Raw genomic sequence first — 23,520 nt, 5'->3', positions numbered from 1 at the left:
GAGAACATCATTAATGTATGATTTTGTTACTAACCTTCATAAGTTCCCTAAATGGGATTAGGGTTGACGTCGGATTATACTAATCAATAATTAGAGAGAACATCATTAATGGATGATTTTGTTACTAGTGTTAACCTCCAGTTCTGGCTTAACGCAAACTGACCAATAAATAATTTCCAACTCATGAAACCCATATGACTCTACAAATCCACCTTGAATAAGCAAGCAGACCTACAAAAGTGCAGTGATGCTGAGAAAGGTTGCTATTAACATCCTTCTATTTTTTGTGGCTGACACTCAGCTCATCCGCAGTAGCAGGAGCTTCAGTCCATTATGCATGCATGAGAACAAAGAATTCACTAGTTGTTCACAGATTGTGCTCAGAACATCCAGATATACAATCCCATGATCAACAAGATCAACTCCAAACTAGAAGTTCCTAGCTAAAAATTGACCACATTTCATGACTTGGCTAAAAATTCATACATCAGGAAGAATATGCAGAAAGTAAATCTCATTGAAAATCAAGGTACACTTTGTATTATTGTTGAACAGAGTTGTTGTAAAGGGTTTGTTTCTCTTCTCCTTCATAATCTATGAAATTAATGAAGTAACAACAACTAGCAACTTTTTTAGCAGTAAATAGGACTGTTTGTGCATGTGGTCCCTTCTGTGAATTTAAGCCAAACAAAACTAAACTCGAATATAGAAAACTGCAAAAATAAAAAAGATAGAAGACATAAGATTTAACGAGGTTCGGCACAATTTGCCTACGTCCTCGGGCGAAGAACAATGAAGAATTCCACTAATATGAAGAAGATTACAAAAGAGATAAGCTCTTCTTGAACTCAAGAACTAACCCAAATTCAAGGTACACTTTGTATTATTGTTGAACAGAGGAGTTGTAAAGGGTTTGTTTCTCTTCTCCTTCATTATCTCTGAAATTAATGAAGTAACAACAACCAGGAACTTTTTAAGCAGTAAATAGAACTGTTTATGCATGTGATCCATCACTGCATAACTAAGTCTAGCACCACCACACCCAGCTTGTAATATTGCTAAAGTGAATGCATTGATGGGTATCCCCACTCACTTTCAAACCTGTATTCAACTTTCAGTCTCACAGCTCTGTCCTGTAGCCCATAGCTATGGTGATATTGGTCCGCATGAATCCTTTTTCTCTTTTTTTTTTTAAGGACCGTCCCCATTTCCTCGCCACAGCAACATCTATTTCTCACTGTCTCATAGCCATTTGAATTGCTTTTGCTGACCTGCCCGCCTCGTTAGCTCTCCAAATCCCTGAAGATATTCCTCACCGTGTCACAGCTGTTCTCTCTGGCTCATTCTTGCTCACCGAAACTCCGTTTATCTCCTTTCCAATCCTCAGTTCTCTAGCGATGGAAGATCAGTGTTCTGCACAATTTAGAAATATGTTATGAGAACTGAGAATTTAGTACATTTCAATGGGGATCTCCTTTGATCCAATTGAATAAGGAACACGATAGGCACCAATGTTTTCAGTAACATGAAAGACACGAGTATAAAACGCAACTTTCAGTAGCTGGCAGGAAATAAGAATTTTAAAATCAGTCAGAGAGCAACAAATTTACAAAAGAACTTGTTGTACGAAAAATTTAGTAAAGCCTGAAAGCATAGAACCATGTTATGCAGAATTGAAGAAGCTGACATTATTCAATCAAGGTTTTAATCAACAAGCAATGACCTACTCAAGGATCTACAAAATTCAGTAAACTGAGAAAATAAAAAATAACATTGTGTAACAATTGTATGAGATTCTTTTAACTTTAAAGGATTTGCAGTGTTTAGCCAATAAACAGGCAATATAATGTTAAGGATCCCTGACAAAGCCATTGTTTGACAGTCAAGCAAGGCATCTTATGCACATATCACTTGGACCAATGACCTAATGGCACAAAAGGACCCTTTGGATGCATTCACACATTTTTTCCCGAAATTAAACTTCCGGTCAGATGGAGCGATGAAGCTCAAATAATCACACAAACTAGCCATCAGATGAAACAAAGAACAAAGATATTGACAATGAAAACAGAAGACATCACGGAACATGGTAGCAACATCATTGAGCTTAGCATATTACATAAATGAAAGTCTATTGTATTATAATGCAGCAGTGATTCCTAATGAAAGTGTATTTTATCATATTACAGAGATGAAAGTGTACTGTAATTCTCACCTCTGATTATACCTGATGTCCCTCACAACTCATACCGGATAGGATAATATGTTCTTCTTGTCAGACAAGGCAGCGCTAATGCGAGTAATTAGCAGAAACACTGATCCAACATTGAGGAATATCATCAGATGAGTAGAAAGCAACCACTTGGTTATCCTGACTTCCATTGAATTCTACAGTATCTTCAGCATCAGCCATGTCGATCATCTCGTTAATAATCTGTACACGAAACATGAATATTGACATAAGAACAACAAAGATAAATTTTACTCCACAAAATCAAGAAGCTAAAGAGTAAAGAACAAGAATTTAATTAAAACATAAACGCTAAGACCCAAATTACAAGGAAATTTTATCAATAAATCAAGAACATCCAGAAAACAAGAAATTTACCTTTCCCCAAAATTGCAGACAACACAATTCTACCTTGAAGACCATCAGATTTAAAGAACGAAAATCTTGAATTCAGAGTCAATCACGACGGCATTTGGTATCGACACAAAGGGCACAGATGACTAGTCTCGAGCCACCGAACAATGCAATCACGATGAAACACATGACCACAAGGCATTCTCGCCACTTTAACTCCAACCAGCGATTCCTCCAAACATATCACACACTTATTCACGCCACACGAATCTTCAAACCGCAACAATCCCTCTATCGATTCTTTACTAGCCGGCCTAAACTTGACGCCCTCACGAAACGATTCCCCAATCGCGCGCTCAATTTCACCGTGTTCGTCGTACGGAGTGACAACAAGAACCATAAGAACCATTGAAAGAACGCGTCGGTTCGCGTTGCATGCGTCGTTCACGATCATCTCCAATGCGAAAGAGGAAATATCAGTCGCAGCCGCCTCCACGAAGTCCATCGACGCGCCGGTTTCGGAGAGCAAGAATCGAACGAATCTTTGAGCGAGCTCAAGCGAGAGGAGGAGCTGGCGAGGGACGGTGTAGAATTGGTGGATTGTGCGGAGAGGTATGTGTAGGGTTTGAGGGTAGTAGAGTTCAAGAACGTGATCGAAATGTAAATTGATGGTGAAGAGATTTTGTTCGTCGAGTTCGTCGTGGTGGTCTTGTGTCATGTGATAACGGTACACAGACGCCATTGTTACAGCAAAGTGCAGATACACACAGTTTTTCTTCTTATTTTTTTTCTCGTTAGTATGAAACTGAATGTCGTAAAATCATTGTTTTAAGTATTCCTAAATTCCTAATTATCTATATCCAATTATTATTAACCGACTTAAATAATAGGTTAGACTTTTTTACAGGGAGAAAATCATTAAAGGTAATTTTGTATTAACTAATGGTAAAAAATTGCACAATAAATGTTATTATTTGTTGTAACTTATAGGAAAATATTTTTTCTCCAAGCTATAAAATTGATTTTTTCCCCCTTCACTTACAGTCGAACTCAAGAGGATTTACCATCTTACCATCCAATTAAACATTTTGGGTTGTAAAATATCTAGTAGAAATACCCGAATCACTAGTTAAAATAATAAAAATTGTGTGTATCACTTTATTGATTATAATCAGGGTTCCAAAACCCTCCCTCGTTTGAAAAGTAATAACCCTTTAGATTTATTTATTCTTGATCCCTAAACACAATATTTCAAACCTCAATTTTCTTCCAAAAGTGTGGGCCAAGACTTCAAATACCAAAAGCATGGGCCCAAAACTATAATTAACCTACATGGCTCTTAGTGTACAAAAAGGAAAGGTACTAAGCCCAATAAATGTACTAAATGAGCTCAAAACTCCACTCCAGCTCAAAAAAATCATCATTGTATTTTGATCATATTTTTAGGTCCAACGTTATATGTTATCCCAAATCCAGATTAAATTGAATGTTAAAAAAGACAAATTAAACTCAGATCCAATTCAAATTTTGATTGGGACAAAAAAACATACCATTGAACTAGTAATACTAATCAAAAACACAATTATATATATATATATATAATGAGTTTACACGGGGTCCACTGTAAACTTCCCCTCGCACACCAAAATGTGTGTGTGTGTATGTTAGAGAGAGAGAGATCCATAAGTAAATTACAAATTAATCAGTCCATTCACTGGCCAGACTCGTTTATACATGTTCCCACCCCAGAATTCATGGAAGGTAAACCTAATCAAATACTGGGATACTGGGTGGTAAACCTAATTTAGAATCACAGCTCAAGGGGGGGATGTTCAAAAAACAGATGAGAGAGATGAAATGTGTCTGCACAAGGGAACAAACAAGAACAATCCGCCGCAATGAGTAACAAAAGACACTTATTACGCCCTCCAAAAATTTCTGATATCAACAAGACTATGAGTGAGCTTCTGAATAGCAAAACTTTTAACTAGATTGCTTTTGAAAATCAAATAAACAGATGAAGCAGACACTACAATTCATGCAATTGCGATGGAAAGGACATATCTTTAACGCTCTGATCGAAATGTGCCCCAACAGAAAAATGAGCCAAAGCTGAAAACCAAGTTGAAGCCACAATACAATTCTGATACACCCCTATTTATATAGAAGAACTCAAAGAATTGGGGGCTCCCTATGATCCCGGCTTCAAATTTTCCTCCCTCTGCTTTGATCATATGTGAATCAGGCTGAAGAAGTGCAAAACAATCACGACATTTTTAATTGGATTTGCCGATGAATATGAACAAGAAACTCGACATAGGAGGGTAAACTTGAGTTCTTGTCTTCGACCAAATACGACAAGAATAGCATTCCTGTGTGAAAACAAATGAAAGGTCAATCCACGGATGAAAAATGAATGGTACAATCCAAGAATTTATTCTCTTAGAAATCATTTAAATAAGGTTGAAACATAATGATGCAAAAAAATTCCTCATGTGAGATTACAAGCAGGAAAGTCACTCGTTACTACCTATCACAAGTTTCTCACTTAGTGCAGAACAAACAAAAAAGGACTTGTTAGTATTATTCAAAGACAACTCTTTAAATCAACTTCATAACAATTTGGTTTGAAAAAACTAATTCCATTATCAAATAGAAACCTCTACTGGGCCTCTAGCCTAAATTAACATCAGTGCTTGACACAGGTGGCCCAAATGATTTGACTATGCATTTGCAACACAATTTGCACTGTCTACATAGGCTATTACAACATGTACGGATGTACCTACTGTTTTGATATGAACTTAAAACGTGATCTTGTGTTCCAAACAATAATGTAGATATGCAAACAGCTGAGAGAGATCACTTTCACAATGGCCAAATTGCAAACACAAGAAGAGGCCCAAAATTCAAGAGATAGCCTAAGAGAACTTGGTAAGAAGCTTGGATATCTTTAAGATGGAGGATTTAGAACCAATGCAACTGTTATTCATTTAAAAGGATACTATAAAAGAACCCAATAAAACAAAACAAAGGGCAACAAAAGACGAGATATGTATTGTTCTCTAGCAATAAATGTGGTCAAGTCCCTTGGCTCTTTAAAAAAAGGGTGTAGTGTGCTATGGCACTTACCTGATGGATCTCCTTTCTTGCACAATTTTAGGCTGCAAAGGAATGAAATGATGTCAAACAAGGGAAAGGTCTTAGAGAATCATAATTTAAAATTTAAAATAACAAAACAGATGGAACTTTATTTCGAAACCAAAAAACTGAAGAAGTAAAAGAAACAATCAAGTCATACCGGAGATATGAACATCTTTGGCGTCGTATCTCATTAACCACATCATTTAGCTTCTTTGACAAGGGATTGTCATATTGCTGGAGTACAAACTGAGAAAGTAATTGTGTCAAAAACAACCAACGGTTGAGTAAAAAAAAAATTCATTTAGCAAATAAATCTACCAATCATCAATAAAAATCATTGGCATCTTTCAACAACAGGAACAATTGTTCATGGAAAGATAAACATGAAACCTAAAGAAAAAATTGGAGCTGAAATTGAAAAATCAACCTGAAGGCCAAGAATTCTACGTATACACACATACATATATATATATAATATATTATCAATTCAGCAGCACATAAGGCTTTTCTGATATAGCTATCCGGTTATGCCAATTTGTGATTACGAATTTGCATTTATTGTTTAAAATGTTTCAACAAAAGAAGAATCTAGCGAAAAATCACAAAAATTAATTATAGAAGCACAGAAATTGCTGAAAGAATGCCTAAGAGACATGAACTAGTATAAAGAAGTAAGCAAGATAACCCTTTTCAAAATATTATCTAAAAAAGGGCAGATCATTTTGCCAAAATATAATAACTCATCTATGTCCCAAGACTCGTGTTCAAATGCTCTAGGTGTAAGATTGTATGCAAATACCACTATATATCATAGTGAAATTAAGCCACCAATACGCATTCCAAAACAATTAGAATAAAATTACCTGGGTGGGGATTTCGTCAATAGAGGAAAAGCCAAATAATTGTGTCAAGATATCTGAATGTACTGAGTTTCCAATATATATTAAGCCATCATCACCATTCTCAAGTAGATAGATTCCCTCATCACTCACATGTTCACTAGAAAGCGGGATTGCAGGAGGGATAAGAGATTTATCATCATCCTGTAAATAAAGCAAAAAAATTCTAACAATTCAATAAGGAACATATCCAAACAACGTACATCAACTTAGTAGAAGTATTACACACCTGTGAATTAAGATCGTGGATGGCTACCATCCTGGGGTACACCAGTGGAATTGCCAAAGGAGTAGAGAGAAAGGAAACATAATTGATCCAGAAAGATCGCTCATCTATTTTCCCATCAGTTCTCAAACCTGTACCTTTTATTAACGCTGAAAAGAAAATAAAATAAGAAATTATCATTATTCTGTTCTTTTTATTGTGATTTTTTTTTCTTTTATTGCCTTAGAAGATAATGTGCACAAATGCAAAATTTTCTTTGATTGTCTATATTAAATACAAGTTATGTGGGCATTGGCATAATGGCTCATTTATTCATAACAGGAAATAGCACAAGAAAGCGAAAAATATGGTCATCAAAAGTGGTTAGGTGGGCAAAAGAAAGATTAGATATTGCAATTGATAAGAATATGACCAAAGTTTGACACCAATAGAGCCTGTTAGTACCTTACAAGAACAATAACAAAACCAATGAGCCCAGGGGCGGACGTAGTGCAAAGTTAAGCGGGGTCCGAGGACATCACCCCTTTTTTGGGTTATTTATTAATTATGCCTTTGAAAGTACGAAAAATAACACTAAAAACAAAAGTTATATAACAGCGACAAATGATAATTGACAGTTAATTTACAAATGCCTTAATGCCCTCAACGAAAAAAAATTCATATTTTGAAATCATTTCATGATGATGACCTTATTTGGAATAACATCAAAAGAGGCGGAAGAGAAAGACTTGCGTGAGAAAGGTTGTCGAAAGAGGCAGATCAAGAGGAGGGGACAAGCTGGACTGGGCCAAAGCATACCAGGATGGACAAAGGATGGGATCCAGGGTGGCCCAAAAGGGGCTAAAGGCCCAAATTTTTTTCCTATAACCAAAAGAAAACGAGGGTAGGCAATTGCCCACCCTTTACCAAGAGTGAGCCCCCGCACCTGAGTGAGCCTAAGATAGACTTACTCATCTCATTTTTAGCTCTAAACATTCAACTAAAACTGGATCAAGGAAGACCTATTCTCTAACAAATGTATTGTGCTAAGAGGTAAAAAGGGGATCAGTGAGGCCGGGGGGGGGGGGGGGGGGTGGTGGAAGAGCATAGCTGGGCCTCAGTTAGAGAAGTTCCAACAAAAAATTGAACACATCCAATTTGAACAAGTATGAATAGCCTTTATTAAACTCAAACCTAAAAAAAAGGCAGACACAATGGAAAAGGCTCCAGCCATTGTGACGTATGAGGAAGGCATATGTTAGCAGCTTAACAGCACCCTAAATTCATGAAAGGATTAAAAGTAGTTGCAACCACCTCGCTCCTCTCTCATTGCTCCAAATTTTGAATACAAAATCACATCAATGTATGTAGTAGTTATTTTGTAAGATATAACCTGGAAAATCTTAAAGTTCTAGGGCAGGAACCATAGACATAACTAATAAGATATGGAAATTTGAACAAAAATATTAATATAATTCAGTAGACAGTAGCGGAAAGATATATACCAAGAGTGTAAAGCGGTAGAAGCTTAAGTGCCTCAGGAAGAATAAGTTGTCCAGATGATGACACTGTCGCACAAAATTTACGATATGATGGCAGAATGTTGATACAATGATTTGTAACTTGTTCCTTGACCACTGACAGCGGACTAGATGGAATTTCATGTGCCGCTACAGGGAAAAATTACAGAGTAACGTCAGCATTGTTGGACACAAAAACTATAAGATTTAAACCATCACCTGTAGCTCGAAAAAAAAAAGAATGAAGGAGCCAATAAATGCAACATAGAACCAAATACCTTGCTTCAAGAAACATGCAAATTGGGTATCCAAGTCAGCTGAACGAAACAAATTGCTCAGCATACTTGTGCATGGTAGAGATAAATTTATAACTCGAATTCTCCTTTGGCCATACACAGTAGTATAAAGAAGGGCACACTGAAAAAGAACACGCAAAGAGTAAATAGAAGGATTAGAAGTTTAGAACTGTCGTTTTATGAAGTAAGAGATGACAAAACATGCTTTGTAAAGGAAGATTGCCAGAACATTAGCTGGTACCTGAAAAGCACATTCTGAGCCATCTTGCAATTTATCATCATGCTTTAGCGTGACCATTATAGTTTTGTCACAGTCAATCTGCATAACAGAAGAGATTACTGAATGTTAAATTGATCTCACTAACATAATCTATTTCCCAACAGAATCAGAAAAAAAAAATTCTAAATTTTGAAAATAATTAACATAATCTGATAGTCTGAGTATGATAGATAGCATGAATAAATAGAAGAAAGGCAGAACAAGAACTAAATAATCTCAATAAAGTGTACATGAAATGTCCAATATCTCAAAACTATGAATCGAAGTGATTCCACCTGAAATTAACCAAACAGTTCAATATCTAAGCTACTTAAGAACTTTAAGAAGCTGTACAAACCCCGGGGAGGTCAATGTCAGTCGGAATGCGTCTGCAAAAGTTTCCTGAGTACTCTTGAACTTGAATTCCCTAAGAAAATGAACATAAAATTTAGGTAATATAAGCAACAAGTGTCTGCAAGTTGGATTAAAAATGGTTAAGAACTTAAGATGAAACAGAAGTACAGTAGAAATCAAAATCACCTGACTGCATCTCACACGCATGACAGCTTCAAATGCTTGGGGTCTAGTGACATTCCATCTGAGATCATTGTAGAGCTTCGAAGGATCAGATAGTGCTGAGAAGGGATGGTAATAGTAAACCTGGAAGATTCGAAAATTTATACAATGACACTAGAAATCACCCATATGAACATTTGGGAAGGAGGGGGATTAAACCTCAAAAGCTAAGATATAAACCAGTAATTCCAATAGCTATATGAATTTAATATTTCGTTGCGACTTAAATGGGGACGAAACGAAAACGATTTGATCACTAATATATTAAGTCTATCTTATAGCTATTAGTTTCCTTTGTATGTATCAAGATAACAAGTCCTTGGTTTTCTAAGAAAGTCTATCCAGAACAAATCTTGCATTTTGCACTGTCGGCCTCATTGGAAAATTGACAAGTTATAGGATCTCTAAACGAATCTTCTGTAGCTGAAGTATATCATTCAGTGAAACCATAAAATTCAATTTACCAACCATTTTTTACTATCAATGTTGATAGCCAACAGAACATGCATTTCACAAGAATATAATATGATTTATAACTTGAATACAAGTAACAACTCTTCTTCTCCAACCAATACAATAAAGATGGAAGAGGTTATACATTAATAAAAAGTAACTTCTGTAGCAAATTGGCTGAAAGTTCTTGATACTATCAGAATCATTTTCTTGCTAACCAAGTTTGCATGTTCAAAATTTGTTGTAATATAATTTAAAATCCAATGGAGTTGATTTCAACATTATTATGAAATATTTACCCATTCTGTTAAAGGAGGAAAGGATAAAAGGAGACACCACCACCCTGCTAGTAATGAGGAGGAACCGATAAAGCAGTTCATTCAATGTTTTGGGGAATGATGAAGCAAATCACGAAAAAAAATAACCATCTTAAGAACCCTAAAAGACTAATAAGACAGAAGAAACTGTCAAAAACGTTTCTCTCATTAACATTTCAAGAGAAAATTCATAGAATTAAAAAAAATACTATAGTTAAAATCACAAACTAGCAAGCATTAATGAGAAACAGATTTAATACAGAATTAGTCCTGTTTCTTCATAAATTTTCTCACTGTGGTCCACCCTTCAGCGTAATTATAGCCAACATCAGCTGGGAAGGAAATCATGCAACCTTGATTTCACAATTTCTATGCTTGATACGAGTCCATACCACATTAGACGGATTAGATAAAGTAAAAAAAGAACACGATGTGGAGAGGTATGGCCCATACTTTTTATCTCCTACCCAATCCTAAAATCTTGAAAACCTAAATTTGAATGTGCAGCTCATATTGACATTGGAGTACAATTTCTTGAAAAAGTAATATATGGTCACAAAAATGAAGGGTAAAATCAAATGTAGCATAATTATGCATCGTAGAACGGCGACATCAGATTTTCATTATTTGTTTAAGATTTCAAATAAAAGATCAGACAAAAATTACACATGATTACTGAAAATTAACCAAGTTAATTAAGTTATTCAAACAACAGAAAATCCTGTTTTGAAATGTCAAGACACCAAAACAAGTATCCCACCACATTGGTACTGATTAAGCTGCCTATAAGCCTTTTCTACATTTTAAAGGGTGAAAATTTTCCAACTTGTTCTGTGCCAGTGCCCAGTGGGCTTGGAATTGGATCATTTAAGTTGATAAAAGGAAAATAAAATATTAGGCATAATGTTTCTGCCACATTTATGATCATAAGCATCACTTTTCAAATGGTTTCTGGCAGCGTAAAAAATATTTGCTCTTGGAAAAGAACAGTTTGAACTAAGTAATTAGATGCCAAAACCATAAAACTACCTGTCCTCCAGTTGTTCTTGGGATGACAGAGATGGAAGCAATGTCCACATACGACTGAGTAGTAATAAATAGATCAACGCAAACCTGAAGCATATTGATACATAAACATTTTAGTAAATTTATACAAACTCAAGGCTGAATGAGAATGTCATTTTCAAATTACAAAAAATACCTGATATTCAGCAAATTCAACCGCCATTGTCTTCAGGGTTTTGTCAGCTGGTTGAAGTAATTTATGGGCCTCCTAGAAATAAATAAAAAAGGGAGCTTTAATACAATACCACAACTTTAACTATCATAAACTGAAGGAAATTTCAACAAAAAAACTGGAGGAAATTGACCTGTCACATCAAGGGAATTTTAAGGCATTGATAATGAAATTAATTCCACTCACAGGATGTTACATGGCAGAAATATCCTACCATCACATAAAAGGCAGAGTGGCAGGCCACTCAGATAGTAAATAAGGCTTGAGATTTCCAGATACTTAATTAAGGGTTTTTTCTTTTCTTTTCCTCCTTTATTTTTAAAAGTAATCGATTTTATTTATTTATTTATTTTTCCTTAATTTGCAATGACATAATAAAGGAAAATCACGAGAGAGAGAGAAAGAGGGATGAAGCAGAAACACGACAACGAAGACATGAAAAGAATGGCTTCAGAAAAACCGGATAAAAGCTAGACAGAGTTCATTGTTAGTAGACATAAAATGAAAGTCATCAGCTTCACCAGAACAAGAAAAAAAAATTGATGCGCAGACAGCAAAGAAGCTATTATAGCCAAACCAAGAGAAAAGAGCCATTCAGGAAGTCAAGACCAATGTTGCTTTATAGTTAAGTAACTTCCCACAGTATTCAACAGGAAGGTCAATATCATCACAAACGTACGTAACACATCACTCAGACTGTCCCCATGTGACCACTATTTAGAGGGGTACCAAAGCTCATCATCTCAGAATTAAAATAAGGTATCTGATCAGTTAGACATGAAAGTTGGCAGGGCCCGTCTTTTCTCAGAGCAGTTATGAGATTGTTTACACCTCTTATCTGTCTGTATAGAGTACATTACTACCCAGTACAAGCAAAAACAATGCCACACTATTCCCAAGCAGAAAATGATTCTTAGAGGAAAAAGGTAAAAGAAAAGTTGTATACAGATACCTTATCCCCAGCAGAAATGTTAGTTCTCCCTTCAGCATCCCTAGATGATAGGGACCCAATCCCAACTGATGGCAGGACTGTACAAAGCATCATACTATCATCATACAGTTTTCAAAACATGTCGAAGGTGGTGCAGCTTTACATGATAAATGTGTAACTAAAAAATAAAGCACTATTTTAGTAACTGCTGACTTGGAAAGATTACAACCGACAGAAAATGAGAATTGAAAACCCAATAGCGCAAGGGCTAGCATTGGCAGTCAGAAAGAGCATAAGCAGAACCAAGATTTTGCATATAAGAGCTCGATGCAAAAAAAGTAAAAAAGTGCAAAAAATCACAAAACCATATATGCAAATTTGCTTATGTATATATGTGTGCATGCATTCAAGCACATGTTTGCAAATGTATGTATAGTGGTATGAACATGTTTCTCTCGATTATTTAGATTGTGAAAGGCTATCATTAGTTTCTTGTAAATTATTGAAAATAAAAGCATGTTGTAAGTTCTCCTGAACAGATACAAAACTGCACATACTGCATCATAAATCTGGCTTCTTGCTTGCCAAAGCTCCAACATTGAATGCCAAATTTCAAAAAATTCAGAATGTCTCTAAATATCAAAACGCAGACTCATTATTTACTTCCTCACACCAAAAATAACAAAGGAGAACCTACGCAAATCCATTTTAGTTTCCCAGCAACTCCAATCCTGGTATTGTACAGAAACAGCATATATTTGAAATTTGCTTCATTTTTGCTACATGTCTCTCAGTAACACATTCTCTAAATCATCCTGATAATTGCTAGTTGTAAAAATGGTAAAGTCCTTATATACCAATGTCAACGTCAGATTAACGATGGTAACACAGCTACCCTACATATAATCATATATCTTTGAAAAACACCACATATATTACATGTATGTACAGGAGTATGCACATTTACATAAATCATTTGTACATGAGGGTTTGGCTGTATTTTCTTTTTTTCCCTCGTTTATCGGTCGAGAAGAGAGGAAAACAGTGGGGGGGACCCACACCTTACCAACAACTTTCTATCCAACAGACAACCTAAAAAACTTAGAACATATGTGAGACAACAATTATATATTTTGAAGGACCGGACCCAAAGGCATGCAAGTTACGCAATCAACACAAAGGGTTACAGCTTGCCTGACTGAAATACCAAAAGCTTCCCCCCAGTGCTCTTTATTGCCAAGAATGCAGCCTGAAAGAAGGAAAAGGTGGTAAGATACCAAAAGATACGCCATATATGCATAGATAGAGAATTTTATATAATAAACCACCAGGAGGTTTGACAAGGACAAGAACAAGCACAACTACAAAGAGCCCATGATAACATACTCCCAATTAATTGAAAGGCCCAACCCACTTCAATCTAACAATTTAGCCCTAAGCTACCAATAGACGCATAAAAGCTAGGTCACTATACAGAGGATCTAGAAATTCAAGTATTTTGTCGCCCTAGTAAGTTGTCAAGCCAACTACACCTATCTTCATCCTTTTCCTTCTGTTCATCACGCCTGCCTCCTTAATCTCTTTATGAGCCTTAATCACACATCTAACCTACACAACCAGCTAAAAGGTAAAAAACAACCACACAATAATCTCTTTTGGGCACAACGCAACACCAAGCCATCTAAATAATAGACAATTCTTTAATAAAAAAAATTGTCCAAATTAACGCCAGAACAGTGCTCTGCACTCATATATTACCATGAGGCATGTTCAAGTACTATCGCAGTGTTACAAGTTGCCAAACACAGAATAAGCAATTCTGCACACAAAGCTGCTGCAGTGAATGAGGAGTCGGAGAAGGGAAAAATGTAAGAAGCCTTACACCCGTATTATCACGGAAAGGCTGCTTTCAGTATTTCGAACCCATGACCTCTAAGTTGTCGTGAGACAAACTTGGAGTTCACCATTTGGCCAAGCATACAACACACAACATTAATATAAAAGAAAATTTCAAGTTAGATGACATACCTTGATTGCCGCACCAAAGGCTGATTCAGCAGTTTTTTTATTCTCAAACATTGTAGGGATACTTTCCAACAGTAGTTCTAAATGTTGACGACACTATATCCACAAAGCAAACAACAGATATTAAAATTTTGCAAAACAATTACCACATGTCATTAAACAGACAAATCTCCCGTAAAAAAAGAACATAACCATGTACGGCTAACCTCAGAAAGCTGGACTACAATATCCGTCTGAAGAGGGGTGTAAACATCATTCACATCAGGAACAATAAGCATCAATGGCTGCAATGATAGGGCTAAGCAAGATCAGTGCTCCAATCACAAAAGATAAAACGCATAACCCAACAATAAAAATAGACATAGAATCAGAATCATAAAATGCAAGTTCTAAATCTTTCGTTGGGATGGGGTGGGAGTGGGAGTGGGGCAAGACAAATATAATTGCAAAGACATCCTCTACTAGCAATAAAATTGTCCTAAACCCCCAATAATCATGACCAAGCCCCAAAGGCCAAAAGCTTATTTCCTAAGAATTAAACACACTCAATAGCTACTGAAAAGGGCAGGACTCGAATGAGGCCAACAAGGATTCACTATACACATGAGGAGTGTTATTAGCTATGTTATATGATTATATCCCCAAGGATTTTATCGAGTTCCTAGAAATAAGAACATTCTTTTGTCACACCCAATGACCTAATCTGCGTGATATATTGAAGTTATTTAGGCATATGAATCTGCATGAAGCCAAAAGGAGCCACAAAAGACCAGTGCCTATCTGGTCCTAAAAAAGAAAAAGCAATTAACTCACTCAAGGACTTGTTCTGCAGGTTACTGGCTTGTAAATTAGGTCCCACGAATAGGGGAATCATTATTCTAAAGACTCGTAATGAATATCTCATGACTATGTGAAACTAAAAAGATAAAATGTTAGTGAAAACAACAATTTTTTCACACTACAAGACATCTTCTTTCAACAATCAAACTAACTTTTCCTTGATCAAGTTATATTACCCTTTTCTATTATCCACAATCCGGAGGAATTACCTAGATAATGAAAGTAATACTATTCCTCGGCCGATAATTCTCAACGATGACATCAACCCCTCTATGTTGGCTGATTTCATGAGCTATAATCAAATCCGCCCGTGGTTACTCGTAATCAACAATTCATTGGTGTAAAGAGCCAAGCCAAGCTGTTCCAATCACCAGCTCAGCTCATTCAGTTCACGGATTAGGCCACCTGAAGCTGTCTGCAGACTTCTATAGTAAATGAGCTTTAGGTGGGTCCAAGCTCACCTCATTTATAAATGAACCGAGCCCATATAGAAAGGTCATTGAGTACTTAATGGCAGCCCCATTCCTTTATGCCACCCCAACCAAAAAGAAAACCCGAGACCAAACCATTCTTCCTCCCATACTACTAGGATGTAATACCAATCTGCCAATGTTATGAATATCAATATGTAAATTCCATTTAATCTCATGACTGCTAAGTGCTAACAGTCTTGAATTTCCTCTTGTTGGGAACTTCTGTTTGTACATAGAATTGCTCATGATATTCTATCTCAATGTTGCGATGACTAATGAGAATGAGTTCTTATTTTCACATATATAACACCAAGTTTCACAAAGATAAGACCAAGTAAAACACATAGTGTCATATCACTGTGTCCGGACCATGTCTTATATTCATTCCTGAATGTCGCATTTAACTCCAAGCAAAAATTTTGGAGAACAGTATCAAACCTGCCACATAACCAGCCACAGTTTCCATGTAATAAATTTACCTCTCCAAAATCTTTTTCAAAATATCTACGTAACTTATTAAAAAAATTTGTAGTATGTTAGAAAAATAAAAGGAACTATATAAAGAGATGCAATAATTTTTTTTCCACGTTGCAAAAAGAACTTATTATAAGAAGAGGGCACGGGGGTGCCAAGTGCCAACCCTTTAGAGAACTAAGAAATGAAAAGAGAAATGATGAGGGTCAACCAAGTCATTTTAGAATTTTAAAACAGTGCAATAGAAAGTGAGCCTCCCACTAAAAATTTACCTGCTGCAGTGAACGCTTCAAATTGTAGAAATGAATTGTTGAGTCAAATGTTGCAATTCCCACCAGTGTTCGTGGTCCATCCTGCAGCAATAAATCAGTTCAGACTATCTTCCCTCTCGAAATATGGATGGCATATTAACCAACAAAGGATGACAATTCACAAACAACCAAACAAAACAACTAAAGCACTACACTGAAAAGTTGAAAAAATAAACAAATCAAATACACGCACACACACAAACAAGAGGTTGGTGGAGATTATTTCAGCAAGTATAGAAAGAAAAAAAACGACTACGAAATCCACAATACCATAACATTGTTAGAATTGGTCACAACCAAAAGCTTCAGCCTTCACAAGAGAGAGGAAACTCACAGGTAAATCAGAGATAACTTGATTGATTGCACTGCAAGCTGCAGCAGTTGCACCAGTCTGTATGGCATTCATGGATACATCAATAAGGAAAAAGTAGACAGCAGGCATTGGGTCCCGCACCTGAAAAATATTTACCACACAGAATTACTTATCCTGTGATCCCAAAAGTTAATGGAAAGATAAACCGATAAAAAATTAGATAAAACAAGAATAGGGAAATTATTTCCCGAGGTCTAAGCAGATATGAATGTTTTGTTCATCATTACTCTAAACCCATTGTAAACAGGAAGGAGGACAAAGAAAGGCAAAGATCCAGTTTCCATCAGCACATATCGCTAAAAATCAAGTATGAACCTTTTTCTTTAGAATGGAGATGAGGAAAGTCAAGTATGAACAGAACTGATGTTATTTTCAAACCAAAAAAAAAGAGAAGAAAAATGTATTCTTTTCAGAATGGAAGAACCTTATCAGACATATCTGTGCAAAGGGAGGGGGGGGGGCATCCCTATCAAGTTTTTAAGGGAACTAAAAGATTGAAAAAGCTCTGAGTAAGAGCCAGACTAAAGATGGGAGAGGCCTAGTATGTTTGGATAAAGATAGCCTAGGTTTCAAGTAGGAAAGAAATTTAACATTATCATGCAACTAAATTTCTATTCATTGTCCTCATATTTTACCTGACATACAATTTTTTACATAATCATGATTCAAAGACATTTGAATAGTATTTGACTAGCCATGATGTCTACTCAAACATGATAGGCATCATCCTACAGGCAATGTGGCCCATCTAGCTCAACATCGAGAAGACACAATATCAGGTAAATTTGACTAACCATGTATTCCTTTGTAGCAACAAATTCAACAGTTCCACTGCACAGCTCAGGCCTTTCTTCAGCATCTCTACGCCTACCATCTGGACCTAGATTACAATGGTAGTCACGAGGAGTCTCATCCGCAAACCCTGAAATGGATATGGTATGTATTTCAAACCAATCATAACCTTTATCACCTTAATAGCGCATTCAAAGTCCAGAATGCACAAAACTCTGTCTACAGCAAAAAAATATGAATTTATTTCACAAAATACATGGCCTTCTTGATGTAGACAACTAAAACATGAATGTTATACTGCATACTCACAGAAACTATAAATAGGAACACATGACAATTTAGTCTTGGAAAATCTCATAAATAACTACAAGTCCCCATTTAGTAAAGGATATTATCCATTATTTACACAATCAAAAATATGTGAAGCAAAACAAAGAGATGCTTGTAGTGAATATGGTTACTAGATTATAAACAAAGCATTAGAGAATAGATGAAAAGAGAAAAATTGATTCAACTTTAACATTAACAAACACATTGTAAGATGCTAAAGAATGCTGAATTGGAGCTCCCTTTCCGCCAAAGACAAAATCTGAATTTAAATATTGGGAAAAGGTTTCAAGCAGCCAACGTGTTCTGTCACTGTTACAGTGTAATATGAATGACGCAAACCATGACTATGGAGCAAAGCAAGACCACAACCTTCAAATAAAAATGTAAAATTTGTCCCCAAAACATTTTAGACAGAAGGAAACAGAATTGACATACATGTTACGTAACAAAGTGACAGTCTAATGAATAAAGTTGCAATGAACTACTAAAGGTAGGACATCACAGTGAAATAAGTTGATACTGACCACACAAGTTACAGATGAACTTCCTCCCTTGATCAATGAACTTCATAAAAGGATTTATGTACCCTTTGCAGCGAGAACATCGAATAGGGCCACTTTCACCAAAGTCCACAACCTACAAAGTATTCAGCAAACATATGAGATGAGATTTTGAGTTTTTATTCAACTAGCAAATAAAAAACAAGCATTCTTTTGGAATTTATGCCAGAAAAAGTTCAAAAGGCAGAATTCACAACTTTCATCAAAGAATATAGATAAAGGAGGTGGGAGTTCTTCAATCATCATTTGCACGAACAGAAAATTAACAGTCAAAAGACTACAGACAGTTTTCATCTGGAAATGATATAGGTAAAAGTAAACAAGACAAAAATTTAAAAGGAAATGCTGACCGGAGAAAGGCCACAATCAAAGAACTCAAATGAATGAAAACACCTTCATTCAGAAGGAAAAAAAAAACACACACACACACACACATCAAGCCACATAACATAAAAAGAGCTGGCCAGACAATTGCTATACACTATAACTACAAGGCCTTGATGATCTTCTCCTAGTTCCATGTTTGCCTCAAAAGTATACTTCATCCTAACCTCAAGCATATTTTGCCACTTAGTAGCCTAAATAAACTGCAGAAATTTAGTTTCCATAAAATAGGCTGTTAAAAACTAAAGTAAAAGCTAAGACCCACATCAAATGATATGAATATTGTCCATTCCCAGGTTTTCCACAAAACATTACATGGTACATCGTAGACCTAAACTTAGTTCCTGTTAGCATTACAGTACTTATCAATAACGAACTTCTTATGCTATTAAATATCATTATTTCTTAGCCCAAAGAACCATTCCTCCACGTACAAAAATGTATCAACTAGTGAATTAAATATTCAGGGTTTTCATCTCCACGAATAAGTCTGGCTTTTGTAAAAATTCAATACTCTAAGAGGAGAATGCTGACCTATAAAAGTACATAGACAAAGACCACAACCATATCAGAGCAAGACCACAACCATATCAGAGCAAGATGGCAACACAAAGGAATTATAATTACTTGTATAGGCTCCTCGGATGGATGAGGAAGAGCCAAAGGTTGGACCAACAAAGCCAATTGCATCCCAGATGTCGACAAAAGATCAACTGTGCAGGGAATCTGGTGGAAGAACAAAATAATTCATAAGGTAAGCAACTCCCACGCACAAGGCTCCGGCAGTTTAATTGCATAAGCTACAAAATTCCATAAATGGAGCTTTAAAATTTTGCAAAAATGTAACAAAATGCAAACATTGTAGGTTCATGCACATTAAGTATTCAGTTAATGACCTGACTGATGGTGCTTCTCATGTGACGTGGGCTGCAATTCCCAGTGTCTCGAACAATATAATAACTCGTAGCAGGCTTCAAAAATTACCAAGTCATCAGAAATTAATAAACCAGAGGAAAAATTAAATATTTACAGGATCCATGAAGGCTACCACAATGTAAGTAACTACACATAATAACAAAACCGAGATAAATAATGGAGAGATTATTATCAAAATATTCGAAATATTAAAGAACACCCAAATTGGATCAATCAAAAAATGTCTGCGTTTTAAAATGAAGCCAAATAAGATACCGGAGGTGGATTGGCCTGATTGCCCACACGTGTTTCATGCACAACCGCTGTGGCGCTTGGAATGGGCCTTGGGATTTGATGTGGATCAATCCTTGATGGACCTGCCACTGGGGCACCAGTTTGACCCGTGGCAGGTGATATGGTAGTTGATTGATGTGGCAGAGTTGGATGCATTCCAAACATTCTTCGCTGTTGAACTGAACCAGGAATTGGTGGAGGTGCACCCACCTATTCAATCATAGGTATTTATAGTACAGATGATTAAACAAAGGGGGAAATAATGATGATAAAAAAAATACCCCAGTTAATGCCAGAAAGCAATTATTGGAGCAAATCACTGTGAGAATCTAATTGTGCCTACGTCTACGTGGCCATGCTCTTGTTAAGCTGAACATAATAGAAACAATAACATACTTGAATTTTGACCTTAAGATCTAAGCCTGAACAATATTAACATCTTAAAGCATGAGTACTACTTGATAGACGGTTCTTAATGATGATATGATGCAGCGGAAAATCCACCTGCCGGCAGCAGTTAAAATATACTTGCAAGGAAAGAGGAAGGGACCAGTATGATCAAATACTATCAAGTGAAGTCAGAAGTTGTCACCATGGAGACCAATTTTGAAATATCTTCCCAGACCACTGGAATCACTTTTCAGTTTTCAAACCACATAAAAAATGAATATTGTGATTGTGATTGTTCTTACCTGTTGAGGTTGCATTGGCCACGACTGTGGTCCATATGGAGAACCCATGGATGGTGGGACACCTTGAGATGTTGCCAAAAATGGTGAAGGCATTTGCATGGAAGCACCTGGTGGAGCACCGACAGTTGGACTTCCCATGAAAGAATGCATGCTTGGAGCCTGAGGAGGAGCCCTGGCGGATGATATAGTTGGTGGAGGTCCCATTGGTGGTTGGGGAGAGCTGCTGGCTGGAGGGTACCCTGGAGCAGTTGTCAAAGGACCTGAGGCAAACAGTGGGGTGCCATTACTAACTGGGCCACCTAGGGTACTAGACGAAGGCATTACAGGAGCAGCACTCAAAGGCAAAGCTGATGGAAAAGGACTTGGTCGAGCACCCGGCGGCTGTGATGTTGCTCCAATTCCACCACTAGGGATACCTGAATATGGAAAATTACTAGGAGCCCCTGCTGGAGGCACAACAGGTCCTCCCATTGTAGAGGGCAAGGAACCAGGAGGTGGCCTGGACGCAAAAGGAGGCGGCTGAGGCTGACTAACAGGAGGGCCACGGGGTCTTGCTTGGGCTACATTGGGGGGAAATGTGGATGGTGGAAATCCAGAAGGGGGTGCAGCAGGCCTAGAAAGGGCAGCAGGGGGTGGACCTGGGCGTGAAAATGGTGGTGATGCAGCCGGAAACCCAGGGGAAGGGGCTGATTGGCCAAAAGGCGCTGCCTGGGCAAAAGGGGGAAGCCTGGGACCAGAACCAGGCATAGAAGCCGGCCTATTGAGATTCAAATTCTGCATGTTATCGGCTAAAGAAGTGGGGTTTGATTGCAAATTGGGGTTATAATTAGGCGGTGGACGCTGCTGATTGTAGCCAGGTCTAGGTGCCCCCGGAGGAACAGGAGCAGCCATAATTCAACCAAATCAAAGCCCTAAAAGATCTTCCTACTACGTCCTCGTGTAGGTGTTCCAATAACAACGAGATCCAAAATCTACAGTTCGACAAACAAGGAAAAAAAAAACTAAAATATATTTCAACAGTAGCGCACACAACGAATCAATCGATGATCAATTCAAATTATAAGGTGAATGAATCTCAACGAAATTATTAAAAAAATTAAAATTTCATATCAATAGGCAAAGCAGAACCTGGATTAGATAAACGGCCGGATCTGCGAAATAGACGAAAAGGGAGAAGGTCAATGGATATTAATTTAGGGTTTTAGGATGAGAGAGAAGAAAGTGAAACTGGGGTTTTACAGAGCAAAGGGAAGGGGAGTGGTGCAGATCGGAAAAGGAAGAAGAGGAAGGCGGGTAGTTTAAATGATGGGGAAAGAATGGCTTTGTCACCTGGGAATTGACGAACCAAAGTGACGTTTATTAACCAGGATGGGGCTTTCACGTTGCCCTGGAGATTTCCTTCAGCCATGTGGATTTCAGATTTTCCAATTGTCATTTCTTTTGTTTTTTTTTTAAAATCTTAAAGCATGACTATGAAAAAAAATTAAAGATAAGTAAAATTCAATGACAAAATTTGTGTGTAATTGTTTATATAAGAAATAACCTCCGACATGTGACAGCGTGAGACCCATAATATACAATGGTCAACATTTTAGTAGACACGTGACAAAACATATAGATATTGGAGACTCAGCTCTAAATAAACTAGAACTCTTCTAAGAGTTGTAGTAGGACTCTCAATATCTCCACTATCTATAAATAGCGGTGTAGAGATATAGAAAAAAATACATCAAAAATGGATTACTCTTAGTCTTTTTCTCTCTTACGAATATTCTAATCTTGATGATACGAAAGCTTATTGATTGGACCTCTATTTTGAGGTTCCAATGTCTTTTAATTAGGATGTTCTAGCATTTAGCTAATGTATTTGATTGCATTTTAGCTTAGTTTTACACTTACAAATGTTTCCCTTTGGTTTTGTAGGAATCGGACCTTGTTCGGGCAAGTTGGAGCATTTTTTGGGCACTTTTTGCTGTAAGGTGTCGGGACACCTCCCAAGGTGTCCGGACACTTACTGTCCGGACACCCACATTAGGCGTCCGGACACTTTCTTCACAAATCGAGACAGAGGCTCACAAAGTTGAAGGATGCATGAAGTGTCCGGACACCTATCGCGAATCTGCAAGTTTCTACACTGAAATTTCAGGGGCATTTGGGGAAAATCATTTATGTAACCAATGGGGGACGTTATTGTAAGGGTAATTAGGTATTTTTCATTGTAAAAAGAGAGGAAAACCCTAAGATTGGGTCTTCTTCCTCATTCATTGGATTACACAACATCTAGCCTCCATAGTTTTTCTCTCTTTCTCTCTCTAGGGTTTTACTTAGTTCTTGTGATCTTGATTGTAAACATTGGTTTTTATCTATAAAATTGATGTTTATTCTCATTATAATGAGTGGCTAAGTTCCCTTTCTAGTTTCTAGTCCCGAACGGTGGGTGCAAGGTTTCGATTACTCAAGGTATGCTCAAAGAATCGTAGCTTCGATTTTTCTCTTTTAATTTCATGATAGTTGTGTGATTGGATATATGAGAATGACATATTTGATTGTATTCTTGGATTGTCTAGTCTAGGGATTGCATCTAATGTGTTTGATTGAGAATTGTTAAATCCATTGCATGATTTCCTTAATTAATT

General features: G+C 36.8%; 2 protein-coding genes across 2 annotated transcripts; both read right to left on the bottom strand.

Moving 5' to 3' along the window:
• Positions 1-2,690: 2,690 nt before the first annotated feature.
• LOC119979887 (E3 ubiquitin-protein ligase SGR9, amyloplastic-like) lies at positions 2,691-3,326 on the bottom strand. Its single transcript, XM_038822507.1, has one exon. It carries the CDS (start codon positions 3,324-3,326, stop codon positions 2,691-2,693), a length of 636 nt encoding a protein of 211 aa, XP_038678435.1.
• Positions 3,327-4,267: 941 nt separating this feature from the next.
• LOC120016544 (protein transport protein Sec24-like At4g32640) lies at positions 4,268-22,307 on the bottom strand. Its single transcript, XM_038869370.1, has 25 exons — positions 22,013-22,307; positions 20,885-21,855; positions 20,175-20,402; positions 19,880-19,954; positions 19,611-19,709; positions 18,564-18,675; positions 17,712-17,839; positions 16,879-16,998; positions 16,506-16,586; positions 14,653-14,730; positions 14,450-14,542; positions 13,616-13,670; positions 12,443-12,519; positions 11,455-11,526; positions 11,283-11,366; positions 9,448-9,567; positions 9,266-9,334; positions 8,890-8,967; positions 8,631-8,769; positions 8,338-8,502; positions 6,857-7,002; positions 6,592-6,771; positions 5,886-5,974; positions 5,717-5,748; positions 4,268-4,956 (listed from the first exon to the last, which is right to left on the bottom strand). The coding sequence occupies exons 2-25, from the start codon at positions 21,773-21,775 to the stop codon at positions 4,850-4,852; spliced, it is 3,318 nt and encodes a 1,105-aa protein (XP_038725298.1). The 5' UTR covers positions 21,776-21,855; positions 22,013-22,307; the 3' UTR covers positions 4,268-4,849.
• Between the last annotated feature and the right edge of the window lie 1,213 nt (positions 22,308-23,520).

The sequence above is a fragment of the Tripterygium wilfordii genome, chromosome 15 (assembly GCF_013401445.1).
Source record: "Tripterygium wilfordii isolate XIE 37 chromosome 15, ASM1340144v1, whole genome shotgun sequence".
Lineage (NCBI taxonomy): Eukaryota > Viridiplantae > Streptophyta > Magnoliopsida > Celastrales > Celastraceae > Tripterygium > Tripterygium wilfordii.
Note: the sequence above shows the minus strand (reverse complement) of the source record. Positions and strands in the feature narration are given on the sequence as shown.